Raw genomic sequence first — 19,649 nt, 5'->3', positions numbered from 1 at the left:
TTACGATACATAATTGTATCTAGTAGCACTAAACTACAGTAGCAATAGAGTGTTTGAAAATGTAACTGCACATCAACATTTAAGCATTATCTACTTAGATCTGTATTGTTTGTACAGTGCATTCGGAACGTATTCAGACTCCTTGACTTTTTCCACATTTTATCACGTTACAGCCTTGTTCAAAAATGGATACCATAATTCCCCCCCCTCATCAATTTACACACAATACCCCATAATGACAAAGCAAAAACAGGTTGACATTTTTGCACATGTAATTAAAAAAATATATATTACATTTATGACCCTTTACTCAGTACTTTGCTGAAGCACCTTTGGCAGCGATTACACCATTGAGTCTTCTTGGGTATGATGCTACATTATTTATTTAATCCATTTTAGAATAAGGCTCTAATGTAACAATATGTGGAAAAAGTCAAGGGGTCTGAATACTTTCCAAATGCACTGTATTTCCATGTTGGCTGTTATTGTTCACTTAATGATCATTAATATTAAATTATACCGTCCATATTGTTTGTCTTGGTGTTTTTAAGGTTTAGTTTTAGAAACACTTTACTGACACTTCACTAATAACCTGTCAGAAATATATGTATAGGTGGCAGGGAAGTCAGGCGCAGGAGAGTCAAACGGAGTGTAAAAGGGAGTCTTTTAATAAATGTCCACGTAACATGCTCCATAACACTAATAAGAAAAATGAATATAAACAAATATGGGTACGAAGACCCGTCGCGCACCTATACAAAAAAACACTACACTGACAATAAACAATCTCTGACAAAGGCATGAGGGGAAACAGAGGGTTAAATACACAACAGGTAATGAATGGAATTGAAAACAGGTGTGTGGGAAGACAAGACAAAAACAATGGAAAATGAAAAACGGATCAATGATGACTAGAAGACCGGTGACGTCGAACGCCGAGCACCGCCCGAACAAGGAGAGGCAACGACTTCGGCAGAAGTCGTGACATAACCAATATTCTTTGCTGATATTGACTGAAGTACTGCTGATAATTTGATGTCCTACCTTAATAACAAATTAACTTCAGACATCGTTTAATTACAACTACATGAAATAAGGCTTCCCATCCATTACATTAAGTGACAGCTCCACTTCTGGGAACTGCACCTTCGTAGTGACTTATCTACCCTCCTGTAGGTTTTCAATCCAACCTCAATTGTAACTAACCTGATTAACTTATTAAGCAGGTAATTATTAAAATCAGGTGCACTAGATTAGGGTTTGAGTGAACCTACAAGACAGTAGCTCTCCAGGTACAAGGTTGAGAGCCCTGCACTAGTCCATCTTCAACCACATCACATCACACAATGTGTCAACAATGTTATGTTACTAACTGTAATAGGTTGCTGTTAATCACAATGATGTAAAATGTAACAGGGGCCGGACCACCGAATCCCTATCTTCATAATTATTATTTTTTAACCATAGGGTGTTCTCCACACAATTATTTATTTTAACAATTTACAAAAGTCCCGATTGGGCATTCCAAAAAATGTTGTTCTGTTTTAATAATGTCCTTTCAGAATATTCTGTTGTCCTCCCAAAGCAGGCACGCTCTGAAGGCTCCAATCCAGTGCTTGCAGTAGGCCTCTCCTGGGTCGTTTTGTGCTGAGTGTAAGACAAATATTGTGTCAGCAGATGGAATATTGTGCTAAAGTCCTATAGAGAAAAATACAATACCCATAGCAGTACCTGACACTCTCCAAATATGACCAAACAAAATCGTAATGGAATGGAGCTAAGTAAGCTTTTGTTAAGGCCACCTGTCTAAACTCTGGTCCCCATCCGTTCAGAGTTGAAGATGTCTGTCGTACTTTTCTAGAGACCAAATCATACAGTGTGTGAAAGAGGGGGAATGTTATTATAAAATGTATAATAGTTCTAATAGTATTATAAAAATTAACTGATTCAAAGGAATGAATGCCACTCAATACTCAGGTCACTGCTGAAGATATAGCGTCCAATCCCTCATCCAAGTAGGGGAGTATCAGGAGTGTAGTAAGTCAGGTTGGAGGAGGAACGAGTGGCGCTGAAGATATTACTGCCATAACCATCTGTAGAATTTTAACTCCCAGGCTGCCTCTGGGGCCATCCAATGGATTTATTGTCCGCAACAGTTCCATCTGTGTGTTGCTGATGGTGAACTGGATTTGTGCCACAATCACCCCTTCCAACCAATAAAGAGCTGCGGCGCCAGTGGTTGGAGGAGCTGTGGTGGTGGTTGGAGGAGCTGAGGTGGTGGTTGGAGGAGCTGAGGTGGTGGTTGGAGGAGGAGCTGAGGTGGTGGTGGTGGTTGGAGGAGGAGCTGAGGTGGTGGTTGGAGGAGCTGAGGTGGTGGTTGGAGGAGCTGAGGTGGTGGTTGGAGGAAGAGCTGAGGTGGTGGTGGTGGTTGGAGGAGGAGCTGAGGTGGTGGTTGGAGGAGCTGAGGTGGTGGTTGGAGGAGGAGCTGAGGTGGTGGTGGTGGTTGGAGGAGGAGCTGAGGTGGTGTTTGGAGGAGGAGCTGAGGTGGTGGTTGGAGGAGGCGCTGAGATGGTGGTTGGAGGAGGCGCTGAGGTGGTGGCTTGAGAGCTGATGGTGGTTGAAATTGGGGCGAACAAATCCCTTGCTGCTGTCAGATTGGCCCTCTGCATTTCCAGGGAACCCGAGACGAACAACTGCAGAGGTGACTACCGTTGTTCAGTCCTCAGCCCATGGTGGTTCCACTGACTGGCAAACACAGCAAGATCTCTGTTCACCCGTGGCAGGAACACAAAGTGCAGTGCCCACAGATCCACCTCATTGTTGATGTCGATGATCTGCTCCGTCTCTAAGAAAGTGAACAGGTCAGGTAAACATTGGAGACTCCATGCCAGGCGTCCCCCCACAGCCGCTCTATCCCCTGGTTGTGAGAGCTCCTTCCTCTGAGGGCACTTCCCCTCTCACCACCCCTGAATTGCTCCATGAAGGCACAGATACAGTTGTTTTCACCACCCCGGTCACATCTCATCCGGGATGGTACTCCGTAGCTGGTGATGGCTGCTTCGAATGACTCCATGACTGTGGCAGTCCTGTTGTTGTCAGAGGCCTTCAGAAACCCAACAAGTCTGCTGTAACCATCCACAGCACCATGGATAACAATCCTCCACCTAAAAAACAAGATACATTTGTTATACAAAACCTTTTTTTTCTCTTCTAGTGACGCCATTCTGTTTTTATCATTGATAACATTATTACAGTGCCTTGAGATGAGGTAGTCATTCAAAAATCCTATTAAACACTTATTGCACACAGTGTGACTCCATGCAATTATTATGTGACATTTTTATTCCTGAACTTATTTTGGCTGATCATAACAAAGGGGTTGAATACTTACTGACTCAAGACGTTTTAGCTTTTCGTTTTTAAATGAATTTGTAAATAAAAAAAACAACATAATTCCACTTTGATATGATGGGGTATTGTGTGTAGGCCAGTGACAAAGTCTCAATTTAATCCATTTTAAATTCAGTTTGTACCAAAACAAAATGGGGAAAAAGTCAAGGTGTAAATATTTTCTGAATGGACCATATAAGCAGATAAATCATTATTTTTTTACAATGTTAAGTTTGTAAAAACATAGCGTGAATCGTCGTGACATATGAAATACGAGTGAGAGTGTGATCAATGTCTAATAACTACGTACATTTTTTATGAATGTGTTCAATTATTATGTGACGTCATATTCATGTCTTGATTGGTCAAGAAGCTAATTTGACGGTCAAATAGGGTTATTTGACATGTATCTTTTTGACATGCAAAGACCCAAATGATGTTCCAGATCCAGCAGAGGAATTATATTTCTGAGTGCATGATATTCAGTTTCACTGGAATATAATATATTATATGGATGGTCGTAAACTGCAGTAATTTATGTCTGGTTGAAGTCCATGAATGGGCATTGAAACATATCTGTATCCATTCATCATCCGAAGTGTCTCCCAGGTCTTCCTCACATTTTTGTTTGACGTGTTTTGTTTCATCAGAAAAAGCCTCTATCAACCCTTGATACAATTTGGAAATCAACTTCAGAGGTTTGTCAGACTGCCTTAAAATAGTTTCAGTCTTTGAAGCTTCTGGCTTGTCCAGTGTTTGCTGCACCGAGAGAATAAAGTGTTGCATCTGAAAAAGTTCATCTCAGCAGTCACAGACTGGTCTTCCCTGGCTGCTTGACCCTGCTGAGACCCCTGTCACCATCTGATCCTGCTCAGTCATGACAAAGAATTGCCTTGAAGTACATTTATACATTATATTATCCAAGAATAGAATCAATGGTTCAATCATTGAAATTACCATTATTCCCAGATCTCAGACTGTATCCTACCCATCAACTCAAGATGGGACTTTGTATCCATTCACTGATTGTTATAACACACTGCAAATTTCAACTGAGCTCTGTAGACTGGTCTTTACTGGCTGTCTGACCCTGCTGGGACACCGGTCACCATCTGATCCTTCTAAGACATGATGAGCATAATGTTGTGTACTGACTGTGCACCATGACAGTGAAGCCTGTAGAGCTGTTTATACAATAGTGTGAAACGTAGGGAATTATATAGGGAAACTGACAGATCAATAACGTTACATTGCTATACTGACTAATAAAAGCTCACATTACGCTGTCAAAAAACATCAGAATATCAGTGTTCAATTGTTTGGCCGCTGGTTCCATTTCATATATGAAATATAAGCTCTTTAATCCAAACCCTCAGCCACTCTCAGCCCATCCCACCTATCACCATAGACCACCCTTGTTTGGTTTTCCATGTGCCAAACATTTTTCAATTGTGCTGTGATGTTTTACAAAATGTTAAAACCTTTCTACTCGTATTTTATCCACAGATTGGTAGCTAAAGATGAAAACCTTTCCTATTAGTATTATTATATCATTTATTGACTGACTATGGTTTCCAAATCGCCCAACACTGCTATTTTTAAGGTTAATTTTTATTGCACATGATTTTTTTTAACCATTCCTGGACCTGTGACCAGAAACAAGCTACATAGGGGCAATACCAGAATAAAAGATCTATTGATTCTGTCTCTTCGCAGCAAAATCTACAGAGCTGAGATGGTTTTATGCCCCATATATATAGTAATCTATTGGTGGCAAAAATGTATTTAAATGGAAAAACTCTTAAGTGTTGAATCAAGTGTAGTTTGAATCAATCGTAACACTCTCACTACTTCATCACAGAGGGAAAGGCCAGCAAATCAAATTATTTATTGGGCAAACATTGCATCTTGAGTTAGATAGACATATTGACTAGCCAACCATTGATTGTAGCTTTGCTGGCACTTCCCTCTGTGATTAAGTAGTGGTAGTGTTATGATTTTTAAGAGGATGAAAAATAGCTTCTATACATAACTACATTTTGCAGTATTGCAGTCAACGGAAGTGCCATGTTCGTTAACAGATTTATAAATTTTATTTCAGTGCCAGCTGGCAAGTGTCTTCACTGACATTTTCAACCTCTCCCTGACCGAGTCTATAATACCTACATGTTTCAAGCAGACCACCATAATGCCTGTGGCCAATAAAGCGAAGGTAACCTGCCTAAATGACTACCGCTACGTAGCACTCACGTCGGTAGCCATGAAGTGCTTTGAAAGGCTGGACATGGGTTACATCAACACCATCATCCCAGATACCCTAGACCCATTCCAATTTGCATACCGCCCCAACAGATCCACAGATGACGTAATCTCAATCTCACTCCACACTGCCCTTTCCCACCTGGACAAAAATAACACCTATATGAGAATGCTGTTCATTGACTATAGCTCAGCGTTCATCACCGTAGTGCCCACAAATATCATCACTAAGCTAAGGACCCTTGGACTAAACACCTCCCTCTGCAACTGGATCCTGGACTTCCTGACGGGCTGACCCAGGTGGTAAGGTTAGGCAACAACACATCTGCCACACTGATCCTCAACACGGGGGCCCCTCAGGGGTGCGTACTTAGTCCCCTCCTGTACTCCCTGTTTACACTATTATTAAGTTTGCTGATGACACAACTGTGGTAGGCCTGATCACTGACGACGATAAGACAGCCTACAGGGAGCAGGTCAGAGACCTGGCCGTGTGGTGCCAGGACAACAACCTCTTCCTCAACTTCCTCAACCTCAGCAAGACAAAGGAGATGATCATGGACTACAGGAAAAGGAGTGCTGAACACTCCGACAGGCCTGTAGTGGAGCAGGTCAAGAGTTTCATGTTCCTTGGTGTCAACATCACGAACAGACTCTTGTGGTCCAAACACACCAAGAAAGTTGTGAAGAGGGCACGACAATGCCTTTTCCCCCTCAGGAGACTGAAAAGATTTGACACGTTGTAGTGGAAATTTCCTGTATTACCAAATCATGAGAGCAAACCACCACACAAGTCAGAGTTATCATAAAGTCCATCTTTAATTATTATGAGCTCCATCACAACCCTGTGACTCTCAGATCAATTCAGTCTATAAATGAATTCTCTGAGAGTGCTTACACATTGCAACTGAGATCCTTTATAGCAAAGACACACATAGCCAGACAGCATTGGCTATAAATTATCGTTCAGCTTTGTCTCCTAAACTATGTTCTTATCTCGCTCTTGGTACCACTCAGGACCAAAAACAAAACCTCATCCACTAGCATATATCAAATACATCCCTTCCTGGACAAGATCCCAGAGAGACAGTGACTGGCACACAGACATTGTGGAGCCAAGAGATAATTGGTTCCCCCTCAATCATCCCTTCACATGGTTTAAAAGATACGTTTACACATGACACATTCACAGATAAGACTAACCAGACCTCTCCCCCCTCTGGGCCCACATAAGCATGCTATAAAATGAATAAAACATCTTATTTATAAATGTTACCTAAAGAATTCTGATTCTGCTACGACATTCCCCTCTCAGGGACATTGTCCCTTCTAAAGAATCAGAATATTAATTACATACTCAATATTTAAAAGAAAAGAAAAAAAGAAAATCCCCTCAATGTCAAATACCTTAGCTTATATGTAAGCTTTCTCCCATCTGAAACTAATTTACAACCTTTATTCTACAAGACAAACTTGCACATGTTTAATAACACAGAATCATCCATTTGAGAAAAATAAAAACATAACATAGAAATGCTCCCTAAGTTACATGAGAACCAGTATCTTAACACAGGCCTCATCACAACATATAGGACAGACATCCCTCTAAGTCCTCATGCTCAGAAATATACTCAGGAATAGAGAATAAGTCAGGGAAATCATTCATATTCCAAATCATTATTAACAACCCAACTATTTATCCAACCAAAATTTAGAATGACATTCCTCAGTGATTCAAATTTGTCTTATCACTCAAAGTAAAATATTAGCAGATTTACATTCATTCAGTATAATTATCCCATAATTCTACTATTAACTTATTTAATCATGATTATAATACAGATCAGTATCTCAATGCATTCTTAATCTAAATTACTACAATTTACATGGTGTAGACCTCTTCAATCAACCTGATACCACAAAAGTAAAAGCAAAACAACAAAAGCAACAAAAGCAATTTTATTGGCACAGTTGACCAACCCCCTCTCTCAGGCACTGATTCTTCTGGCGTCTCTTTCATTCTTCTTCAGATAGCTTTACAGTTCAAAGTGGACGGCCCATGATAATGTCCCAATTTCAATGTCTCATCTTTACCACTCATGTCTTGTCCATTCGTCAACCAATACACCAGCATCATAACAAAATGTTAGAACAGATCTCTCTCCATGATCACTCCAAGGGGACTCACAGTATGAGAGAAACATGAAAGAAAATCAGTTGATAGCTTAGATCTGATACTGTACACCAATTTCTGGCTTGGGTCCTTTCTCTCAGTAGAAGTGGTTTGGAAGGCCTTCTTCAACGCCTTTGTCACTCTTCTTGAGCCAGTTAGAGGGGGGTTTGAGGTACACACACTATTCGGTCCAATTATCTCTTCCATGCATTAAGATACCATCTGATGTCCCTTTTCATGATAACCTCGAAAGAACAGATCAGAACAACAGTTTAGTTCAGTTCATTAACTACATGATAAATTATTACTTTTACCAATTATTCTTAATACACATATCTAAACATATTTCACAGAGAATATCAACACATTCTATTGAAACTATTCTTTCAAATTGGTTTATACTCCCCATCTCACTGTCAACTCCATCGTAGAGCCAAGGATCAAGAAGTTAGACCTATACCCCTCGGGAATAGAACAAAACAATGCAATACACTCAACAATACAATACACTCCTTCACATATCACTCAAGGTGTATAACGTCAATTCAAACCCTCAAAATACTGAATCCTGCCCCATGTTTTACACATATCTCTCCGTATGAGAGTAATGTAAAACAAAACTGGAAAAAAATATAAAACAAAATTTCAACTAACCTAATCAAATTAAAATCACTAAAACTAAAAAAAACTCCACAAAGAAAAATTATTTAACCCATGTGGTCATAGGAAAATAGACTTAAAGCAGCATACCCTTAGTTAAAAGCAATATCATCTCCTTCTTCACAGTGGTCCAAATTACAAATATGGCTAAGAACTATAAACTCAAACATATTTACCAATTACACAAATTATCTTGAAAGCAGTATTACAAATGGCCATAAATTCATTATCCAAATGGCTTTCCAATGCGGGTGATCAAGCCACAACGGAAGGTCATCAGAAGGTCATAGGTCATACAAAACCCTTCAAATAAGTGTTTTTCACTATATTAGACAAATTGCAAACAATAGTCAAATAGTTCCTACATGTTGTATCCCAGGTTCCCAGAACATTCCTTTATCAAAATAATTAACGTGTGTAATTAAAACTCAGAAAATAAAAACTCATTAAAATCCCATGTGCGTGAGTGCCCCTTTAAGATATCTTTGCACTAAAACAAAAACTTCCACGTTTTTTATTTATTTTTGTATCATCATTTTTAAAATGAACAAGATAAAACGAACATTCAGATAGGATAATGGGGACAATTTCAGTGAAAAATATAAGAGGGCAACAGGACTTGTGCAAAGTTTCAGAATGATAACTTCCAAACTGAGTGTGCTACATGACATTTATCATGAAGTCACCCAGGTGTCCCACACAAGTAGCCCAAATGTACCCAAGTGGCCAAATTGGTGAAGGTATACATTTTGAAACAAATAACTATATACAAAATACCAAAATGGTATTCTAACACAGCCCCCCCAAAAATAGAGAAAAAAAAATGAAAAAAAAAGGGAAAAATAATAATTATTGATAAAAAAAAAATATATATATATATATATATATATATATATATATATATATATATATATATATATATATATATATATATATATATATATATATATATATATATATATATACACACACACACATTTACAAAATAACATGGGTAACTATTTACACACTTTCAATATTTGGAAGACCCTCAGTCCTCTATCAAATCAAATCGTTTTATATAGCCCCAGCCAAAAAAAACAAACAGCACGCAATGCAGGTGTAGAAGCACGGTGGCTAGGAAAAACTCCCTAGAAAGCCAAAAACCTAGGAAGAAACCTAGAGAGGAACCAGGCTATGAGGGGTTGCCAGTCCTCTTCTGGCTGTGCCGGGTGGAGATCACAGTGGTTGTAGAGGGTGCAACAGGACAGCACCTCAAGAGTAAAAATGAACCGTTTAGGGTTCCATAGCCGCAGGCAGAACAGTTGAAACTGGAACAGCAGCAAGGCCGGGTGGACTGGGGACAGCAAGGAGTCATCATGGCAGGTAGTCCTGAAGCATGGTCCAAGGGCTCAGGTCCTCCGAGAGAAAGAAGGAGAGAAAGAGAGAGCAGACTTAAATTCACACAAGACACCGGATAAGACAGGAAAAGTACTCCAGATATAACATACTGACCCTAGCCCCCACCCACTTTGCCATATAACCCCACCAACTTTGCCAAAACTCTAGACAATATTCTGCTGCTGATGCCAGATGCCATAGCAGTCTCTTAATGAGGTAAAGCAGAGGGTCACTGAGCATGTGGTGCATGTGATGGGAGACTTCATCTTGCAAACAACACAGCAACGCCTCCATGCTGTGCCCTTTTGACCCTTAGGCACATCCATGCCTGCACAAATATATTTGGGCAGATGAACACTTGTGGCAGGAGCAGAAGGGACAGGGTTTGGTGCAGTGGTGCTGTAGCCAGCAAGCTCCTTGATGCTCCCTCTAATGTAGACTGATTGGAGAAAGCATGCTGGCTGTGTTGAGATGTATGGGTTTGCATTCTACACAATACCATTATATATATATACACACACACACAGACATAGGCTATGGTCGTTCTCATACAAACAAACAGACCCTCACTCACAATGACTAGCTAACGTGTACTTTACCCATTTCATTACATCTTTATATATTGCAAATAAAATGTAAAAACAATCACAAATAATATTTTATATTCATTTCAAACAACGGCATAAGCATGAGAACAACTTACCAGTCCAAAACAATGTCCTCTCCGTTCAAAAAATATGCCTCAGTTTCAGTCTTCAAAATGGAGTCTTAAAAAAGCAGATCTGTCTCACTTTCATGATGAATTTCCTCTAAAATTGTTTCTACATTCGTATATCTAGTCTTAGAATTAGCTTTCCTTGACTTATTCGCCATGATGTTGGATAAATAAACATGCAAGTCACCGAAATACTGCTGTGCGTAATAAGCTTTGCTCCTTCACGGTTGAATTGGCAATGGCGAAAGAACGGTCCTTACGCCAGCGTTCAATGGAATGGTTTGTCTTACAACAAAGAATCATGGGATATTGCCGTTTACCTCTGCTCATTGGCTATCTACCCAGCTAGATTTCAAGACGATCAGTGGTCATTGGGTTAAAGACAGTCAATCAACGAGACAGTGGTCATATAATTGGTGCACAATGGGCTCGTCACTTGTTGTCTTCCAATCAGTTTTTCCGGGTCAATACGTCCCGCAAAATGACCCATCATGTTTGGTTGTGATACAAACAAACAGTTGATTGCAAGGAAACCAAACATGACTGGATAAAGTCAGGGAAAGTCTGTCTATTTTATGTTGGATGTTACGTCGAAAATTGAATGACACGAAATTCAACGAGATAAGCGTTCACAAAATGCTTTGTGTTAGGCTATAAAAGATGGATTTAACTGAACAAAAGACCATTCATTGTGTAACAATGAGCCTTGGGATTGTAACCAGAGCAAGATTTACCTTCAAAGGTAAACGATTTATTTCAATGCAATCTGTGATTTTGTTCCGCAAGTGCTGGCTGAATAAGTTGTTTGATATGGGGGTCTGTGCTCAGATAATTGCAGCGTATTCTTTCGCAATAAATCATGTTTTTAATCTGACAACGATTAGCAAGATTCTAGGCTTTCGAACCATGTGAGACACTTGTATTTTCATGAATGTTTAATATGACTATTTATGTAGCGATCACCGTATGTTGTCTAATTTAATCCCGCTAACGGGTTCGGTGCGCAGAGAGGTTAAGAGATTAAACTTCTTCTGGATCGGAGTCCCTTCCACGGGACGGTTGAGCACAGGATCATCTATTGTGTCATTGTAAGCTGCAGCGTTACGATTCCCCTTCACTGGAACTAAGGGGCTTAGCCCAAACCATAAAACACAGCCCTAGACCATTATTCCTCCTCCACCAAACTTTACAGTTGGCCGGTAGCATTCTCCAGGCTACCGCCAAACCAAGATTTGTCCATCGCACTGCCAGAGTCCAATGGAGGTGAGCTTTACACCACTCCAGCCAACGCTTGGCATTGTGCATGGTGATCTTACGCTTGTGTGCGGCTGCTTGGCCATGGAAACCCATTTCATGAAGCTCCCAACGAACAGTTATTGTGCTGACGTTGCTTCCAGAGGCAGTTTGGAACTCGTTATTGAGTGTTGCAACCGAGGGCGGGTGATTTTTACGTGCTTCAGCACTCTGCGTTCCCATTCTGTGAGCTTGTGTGTCCTACCACTTTGCGGCTGAGACGATGTTGCTCCTAGACATTTCCACTTCACAATATCAGCACCTACAGTTTACCGGGGCAGCTCTAGCAAGGCTGAAATTTGACGAACTGACTTGCTGGAAAGGTGTTATCCTATGACAGTGACACGTTGAAAGTCACTATGCTCTTCAGTAAAACAATTCTACTGCCCATGTTTTTCTATGGAGATTGAATGGCTGTGTGCTCGATTTTATACACCTATAGCCGAATCAGCTCATTCTACATCTGCATTGCTTGCCGTTTGGGGTTTTAGGCTGGGTTTCTGTACAGCACTTTTTGACATCAGCTGATGTAAGAAGGGCTTTATAAATACATTTGATTTGAAGGGTGACTTTAACTGTGTTAACCTTTCTAGCGCACCACATATGATTATGTTAGGTCATAGCCAAGTCAAAAAAACACAGCCATTTTTCCAGCCAAAGATAGGAGTCACAAAAAGCAGAAATATAGATCAAATGAATCACTAACCTTTGATGATCTTCATCAGATGACACTCATAGGACATCATGTTACACAATACATGTATGCCAATATTTTGACAGTTTTGGAAACTTTAGAGTGTTTTCTATCCAATAATAATAATAATAATATGCAACTGAGACTGAGGAGCTGGCCGTTTACAATGGGCACCTTTTCATCCAAGCTACTCAATACTGCCCCTGCAGCCATAAAAAGTTATGGCAAGCCTAAATAAATTAACCTCTTGATTCTAGCCATCCCGGATCCGGGATCGTGAATACAGCCTCATGCTCATTACCATAACGCAACGTTAACTATTCATGAAAATTGCAAATGAAATTAAATAAATATGCTAGATCTCAAGCTTAGCCTTTTGTTAACAACACTGTCATCTCAGATTTTCAAAATGTGCTTCTCACCCATAGGAAAACAATCATTTGTGTAACAGTAGCTAGCTAGCGTAGCATTTAGTGTTAGCATTAGCGTTAGCATTCAGCAGGCAACATTTTCACAAAAAACAGAAAAGCATTCAAATAAAATCATTTACCTTTGAAGAACTTCAGATGATTTCAATGAGGAGACTCTGTTAGATAGCAAATGTTCAGTTTTTCCTGAAAGATTATTTGTTTAGGAGAAATCGCTCCGTTTGGTGCGTCACGTTTGGCTACCAAAAAAACCTGAAAATCCAGTCATCAAAACGCCAAACCTTTTTCCAAATTAACTCCATAATATCGACTGAAACATGGCAAACGTTGTTTAGAACCAATCCTCAAGGTGTTTTTCACATATCTCTTCGATGATATATCGTTCGTGGAAGTGTGCTTTCCCTCCTGAATCCCAGGAGAAAATGCCCGCACCTGAAGATTACGCACCAATTTAGAAAAAGGACACCGGGCGGACCCCTGGAAAATGTAGTCTCTTATGGCCAATCTTCCAATGATATGCCTACAAATACATCACAATGCTGCAGACATCTTGAAGAAACGACAGAAAGCGCAGGCTCGTTCCTGGTGCATTCACAGCCATATAAGGAGACAAGGGAAAACAGAGCTTCAGAAATTCTGCTCATTTCCTGTTTGAAGTTTCATTTTGGTTTCGCCTGTAGCATGAGTTCTGTGGCACTCACAGATAATATCTTTGCAGTTTTGGAAACGTTAGACTGTTTTCTTTACAAAGCTGTCAATTATATGCATAGTCGAGCATCTTTTCGTGACAAAATATTGCGCTTAAAACTGGCACTTTTTTTTATCCAATAATGAAATAGCGCCCCCATAGACTCAACAGTTAAGGAGTAAACATCTGCTTAACAAATCACATAATAGGTTGCATGGTCTCACTCTGTGTGAAATAATACTTTCTGAATGACTGCCTCATCTCTGTACCCCACACATACAATTATCTGTAAGTTCCTTTAGTCAAGCAGTGAACTTCAAACAAAGATGTTAGAACACAGGGAGGTTTTGCAATGCCTCGCACAAAGAAGTAGATGGTGTAAACGGGTAAAAATAAACAAAAGCAGACATTGAATATCCCTTTGATCATGGTGAAGTTATTAATTACACTTGGATGGTGTATCAATACACCCAGTCACTACAAAGATACAGGCGTCCAGTTGCCGGAGTGGAAGGAAACTTCTCAGGGATTTCACCATGTGTCCAATGGTGACTTTAACCTTTTTGGGATAGGGGGCAGCATTTTCCCATTTGGATGAATAGTGTGCCCAGAGTGAACGGCCTCCTACTCTGTCCCAGATGCTAATATATGCATATTATTAGTATTGGACAGAAAACACTCTGAAGTTTCTAAAACTAATTGAATTATGTCTGTGAGTACAACAGAACTCATATGGCAGGCGAAAACCTGAGAAAAATCCAACCAGGAAGTGGGACATCTGAGGTTTGTAGTTTTTCAAAGCTTGGCCTACCGAATACACATTGAGATATGGATAAAGTTGCACTTCCTACGGCTTCCACTAGATGTCATCCGTCTTTAGAAACTTGAATGAGGATTCTACTATAAAGGAGGGGCTCATGAGACCTCTTTGAGTCAGTGGTCTGGCAGAGTGCCTTGGTCTCATGACGCGCGCTCCCGACAGAGTTACCTCTCGACAGAGTTACCTCTCGTTCCAGTGCTTTTCTGAAGACAATTCTCCGGTTGGAACATTATTGATGTTTTATGTTAAAAACATCCTAAAGATTGATTCCATACATCGTTTGACATGTTTCTAAAGGACTGTAACGGAACCTTTCAAGTTTTTTGTCTGGATGAAGTGCCTGCGCCTCATGAAGATGGATTACTGGGCTTAACACGCTAACAACAAGTGGCTATTTGGACATAAATTACGGACTTTATGGAACTTTGTGGAACAAATCAGTCATTTATTGACGACCTGGGATTCCTGACGGTGCCTTCTGATGAAGATCATCAAAGGTAAGTGAATATTTAATTTTAATTCCTTACGTAAGCCAGTGAGTCACTGGCGTACTGGTGCTCTTCCATGCCGTCCCTAGGAGGGGTGCGTCACTTGAGTGGATTAAGTCGCTGACGTGGTCCTCCTGTCTGGGTTGGCGCCCCCCCTTGGGTTGTGCCGTGGCGGAGATCTTTGTGGGCGATACTCGGCCTTGTCTCAGGATGGTAAGTTGGTGGTTGAAGATATCCCTCTTGTGGTGTGGGGGCTGTGCTTTGGCAAAGTGGGTGGGGTTATATCCTGCCTGTTTGGCCCTGTCCGGGGGGTATCATCGGATGGGGCCTTAGTGTCTCCTGACCCTTCCTGTCTCCAGTATTTATGCTGCAGTAGTTTATGTGTCAGGGGGCTATGGTCAGTCTGTTATATCTGGAGTATTTCTCCTGTCTTATCCGGTGTCCTGTGTGAAATTAAGTATGCTCTCTCTAATTCTTTCTTTCTTTCTCTCTCTCGGAGGACCTGAGCCCTAGGACCATGCCTCAGGACTACCTGGCATGATGACTCCTTGCTGTCCCCAGTCCACCTGGCCGTGCTGCTGCTCCAGTTTCAACTGTTCTGCCTGCGGCTATGGAACCCTGACCTGTTCACCGGACGTGCTACCTGTCCCAGACCTGCTGTTTTCAACTCTCTAGAGACAGCAGGAGCGGTAGAGATACTCTTATTGATCGGCTATGAAAAGCCAACTGACATTTACTCCTGAGGTACTGACTTGCTGCACCCTCGACAACTACTGTGATTATTATTATTTGACCATGCTGGTCATTTATGAACATTTGAACATCTTAGCCATGTTCTGTTATAATCTCCACCCGGCATAGCCAGAAGAGGACTGGCCACCCCTCATAGCCTGGTTCCTCTTTAGGTTTCTTCCTTAGTTTTGGCCGTTCTAGGGAGTTTTTCCTAGCCACCGTGCTTCTACACCTGCATTGCTTGCTGTTTGGAGTTTTAGGCGGGGTTTCTTTATAGCACTGATAAATTAGCTGAGGTAAGAAGGGCTATATAAATACATTTGATTGGAATTTTACAGTTTTGCCAGAGGCTATATCTAAGTATCTAACAAATCAAGAAATGCAAAACTGCCTGGATCGATTGACAACAGTGAATAACCTAATGTAAATGTGTAAAAGGTAAGCCCATCTAGCACCATAGCATTCACCCTAATGAAAAATAGGCCCTATACAGTACATACAAGCTTGGGGATTGATTGACATTGTGAGAGAGAAATCTTCGGAAATACTGTAGCATGAAAACAAACTATATCCTGTCTGAGATCTGGATTCATGTCAAGTTTTCTGAGGGGCTAGCTTTGGTATGTGACATCCCCTTGACCATCATGAAACGTCTCCTTGTCGTCATTGAATGTCTCATGGATAACGTCCGACACAAATAGTAATCTTTTCATAATGTTCCCTAATAGACATCAAAATTCCTAATTTTGACATTATACTGCAACCAAACCGGTATCTGTACTGAACTCCCTCTTATGGTCTCGAGGTTAATGTCATGTTTTAATGTTCCTACAATGTTCTCAGAACATCAGTGGGATAACATCTCGCTGAAACCCTTAAAGCAGCATTTCCCAAACTTGGACCCAAGGGTGCACGTTTTGGTTTTTGCCCTAGCACTACACAGCTGATTCAAATAATTAACTAATCATCAAGCTTTGATTATTTTAATAAGCTATCTAGTACTAGGAGAAAAAAGTTAATGTGCACCCCTTGGGGTCCCCAGGACCGAGTTTGGGAAACGCTACCTTAAAGGGACCTAATGGGAACGTCGCCAAATGTCCTTAGGACGTTCCCTGTTTGCTGGGTAAATGTTTTATTTAACCTTTATTTAACCTTTATTTAACTAGGCAAGTCAGTTAAGAACAAATTCTTATTTACAATGACAGCCTGGCCAAACCAGGACGATGCTGGGCCAATTGTGCTCCGCCCTATGGGACTCCCAATCACGGCCAGATGTGATACAGCCTGGAATCAAACCAGGGACTATAGTGACACCTCTTGCACTAAGATGCAGTGCCTTAGACCGCTGTGCCACTCGGGAGCCCAAGAGTAAATAGAATCTAATGAGTTGCTTGTATAATATAGTTCCATCTCTATGGAGTGGTTACTTGTTGACCCTGAAACTACAATACCATGTGATCATACACTATGATATATTTAGAGCCTAGTAGAACAAGTTATTGGAGCAGTATACCTCTGTCAAGCAAGAAGACATTATATGGACACAACTTTTTTTATTTCTTTCACACCTCAGAAGTCTGAATGTACAGATATTATCGGGGTCTTTATTTTTATTTTCAAGAACAAGAGTTTGAGGGAGGATGTGAATTAGTTTAGTCCAAGCCTACACAGAATCATATGATTCACACTTGAATTCACTCATATCCATACACACTCAAGCCATTTAAGGACAAAGAATTGCTGCATTGAACTATGGAAGAAAAGTAACAAAATCTATGGAGAACACAACCCAAGTCAAGTTATTTTATCTTTTTGGCTTACAAGAGACATTTAACAACAAATCGGTCTATTTCATCTTGTCTCTTATCACATATCTTCTCATCGTCACTGTGAATCTGACTCTGATCATAACAATCATTCAGGAGAAAGGTCTCCATGAGCCCATGTATATCTTTCTGTGTAGTCTGTGTGTCAATGGATTGTATGGAACTGCTGGTTTCTACCCCAAGTTGTTACTGGACCTTCAGTCAGATGTTCAGGTGATATCTTATGGTGGATGTTTCACTCAAACCTATGTAATATACACATCTGTCCTGTGTGAAATGTCTACTCTAACAGTGATGTCTTACGACAGGTATGTGGCAATATGCAGACCACTACTATACCATAACGTTGTGACATCTTTAACTGTTAGAAAGTTACTCTTATTGTCTTGGTGTTATTCTTTATTTACAGGACTCATAGCAATTAGTTTAGCTGTCAGAATTCCCTTGTGTGGATCTCGCATTGATAAGATCTTCTGTGATATTCCGTCTGTACTGAAACATGCATGTTTTTCCATTACCGTTAATCAGATTTGGAGCAAATGCCTAGTATTGGTTCATGTTTTACAGTTACTTTTCATTGTATTTTCTTACTGTCAGATTGTAAGGACTTGTGTAAAGTCAACGAAGGGAAGGATTAAGTTCACACAGACATGTGTGCCACATTTATTAACAATTGTTATTTTCATCACAGTGACCCTGTTTGACAATTTGCAAGGTTGGAATAATGTAAATATTACACTAAATATGCGTAATGCAATGGCCGTACAATTCCTTATTATACCACCTGTCTTTAACCCTCTCATATATGGACTTAACCTCAAGCAGATTCGACGGGCAGTTCTTATAAAGTGTAATGCACATAAAATCATTGATATGAGATGTTAGTTACATGATTTTACACAACAGGGAGACTACCTAATATCAGAAGTCAACAAAATAAAGGTAAAATCTGCCAAAACCTTTGCACGGTTAAATGGCACGTCTCATTTCCTGATACCCATCGCCCTCTTCTGGGCAAGTGATTTATAAATAGTAATTGTAGCACACTTCCTAACCAGGAAAAAGGTTGAATGCGTCCCAAATTGCGTTCTATTCCCTTTGTTGTGCACTACTTTTATCCAGAGCCAAAGTAGTGCACTAGAAAGTGAATAGAGAGCAATTGATAGAACAAATCGGTGGCTCCTTATGCAGTTAAGACATTTCTAAAGAAGAATAACAATATGCAAAGCTGTTGTTTAAATATATATTTTCCCAGCTGGGTGCTTTATTCTTAATACTCTCAGAAAATAAATAATGCTTCAGGTTACAGTACAGTAAAAATATATTTTTTTTTAGGTTATTGAGTTGTGATAATGCATCTATGTGCTTATAACCAGGACTCTTCTTCAGTGTATCTCTCAAAATAAATTGATATTCACAACAACTTTGAAAGACAATTAATTATTTTATTGGTGCAATAACAAGAATATGCATGTATCTAGAAAATATGGTTGCATATAGGCAGTGGTGGAAAAAGTACCCAATTGTCAAACTTGAGTAAAAGTATAGATACCTTAATAGAAAGTTACTCAAGTAAAAAATGAAAGTCACCCAGTGAAATAGTAATTGAGTAAAAGTCTAAATATACTTAAGTATCAAAAGTAAATGTGATTGCTAAAATATACTTAAGTATCAAAAGTAGAAGTAAAAGTATAAATCATTTCAAATTCCTTGTCACGACTTCTGCCGAAGTCGTTTCCTCTCCTTGTTCCGACTGAGTTCGGCGGTTGACGTCACCGGTCTTCTAGCCATCACCGATCCATTTTTCATTTTCCATTTGTTTTGTCTTGTTTTCCCACACACCTGGTTTTCGTTCCCTCATTACGTGTTGTGTAATTAACCCTCTGTTCCCCCCATGTCTTTGTGTGGTATTGTTTGTGCACATGCTTGTGCACAAGTGCTTGTGCACATGTTGACTGGTACGTGTCGGGTTTTGTACCCATGTTGATATTTTCTTGATGCCGTTGGATTTGGAATTAAACTTCTCTGGCTATTACCTAGTTCTGCTCTCCTGCGTCTGACTACCCTGCCACCAGTTATGCACCCCTTACATTCCTTATATTA

At 40.1% G+C, this 19,649-nt stretch overlaps 1 protein-coding gene across 1 annotated transcript; it reads left to right on the top strand.

Moving 5' to 3' along the window:
* Positions 1–17,495: 17,495 nt before the first annotated feature.
* LOC139385425 (olfactory receptor 1D2-like) lies at positions 17,496–18,431 on the top strand. Its single transcript, XM_071130476.1, has one exon. The coding sequence runs from the start codon at positions 17,496–17,498 to the stop codon at positions 18,429–18,431; it is 936 nt and encodes a 311-aa protein (XP_070986577.1).
* The last annotated feature ends 1,218 nt before the right edge of the window (positions 18,432–19,649 follow it).

The sequence above is a fragment of the Oncorhynchus clarkii genome, chromosome 27, assembly GCF_045791955.1.
Source record: "Oncorhynchus clarkii lewisi isolate Uvic-CL-2024 chromosome 27, UVic_Ocla_1.0, whole genome shotgun sequence".
In the NCBI taxonomy this organism is placed as follows: domain Eukaryota; kingdom Metazoa; phylum Chordata; class Actinopteri; order Salmoniformes; family Salmonidae; genus Oncorhynchus; species Oncorhynchus clarkii.
Note: the sequence above shows the minus strand (reverse complement) of the source record. Positions and strands in the feature narration are given on the sequence as shown.

Coding starts and splice junctions, on each gene's coding strand:
- LOC139385425 (XM_071130476.1), top strand. CDS start 17,496: ATGGAGAACACAACCCAAGTCAAGTTATTTTATCTTTTTGGCTTACAA.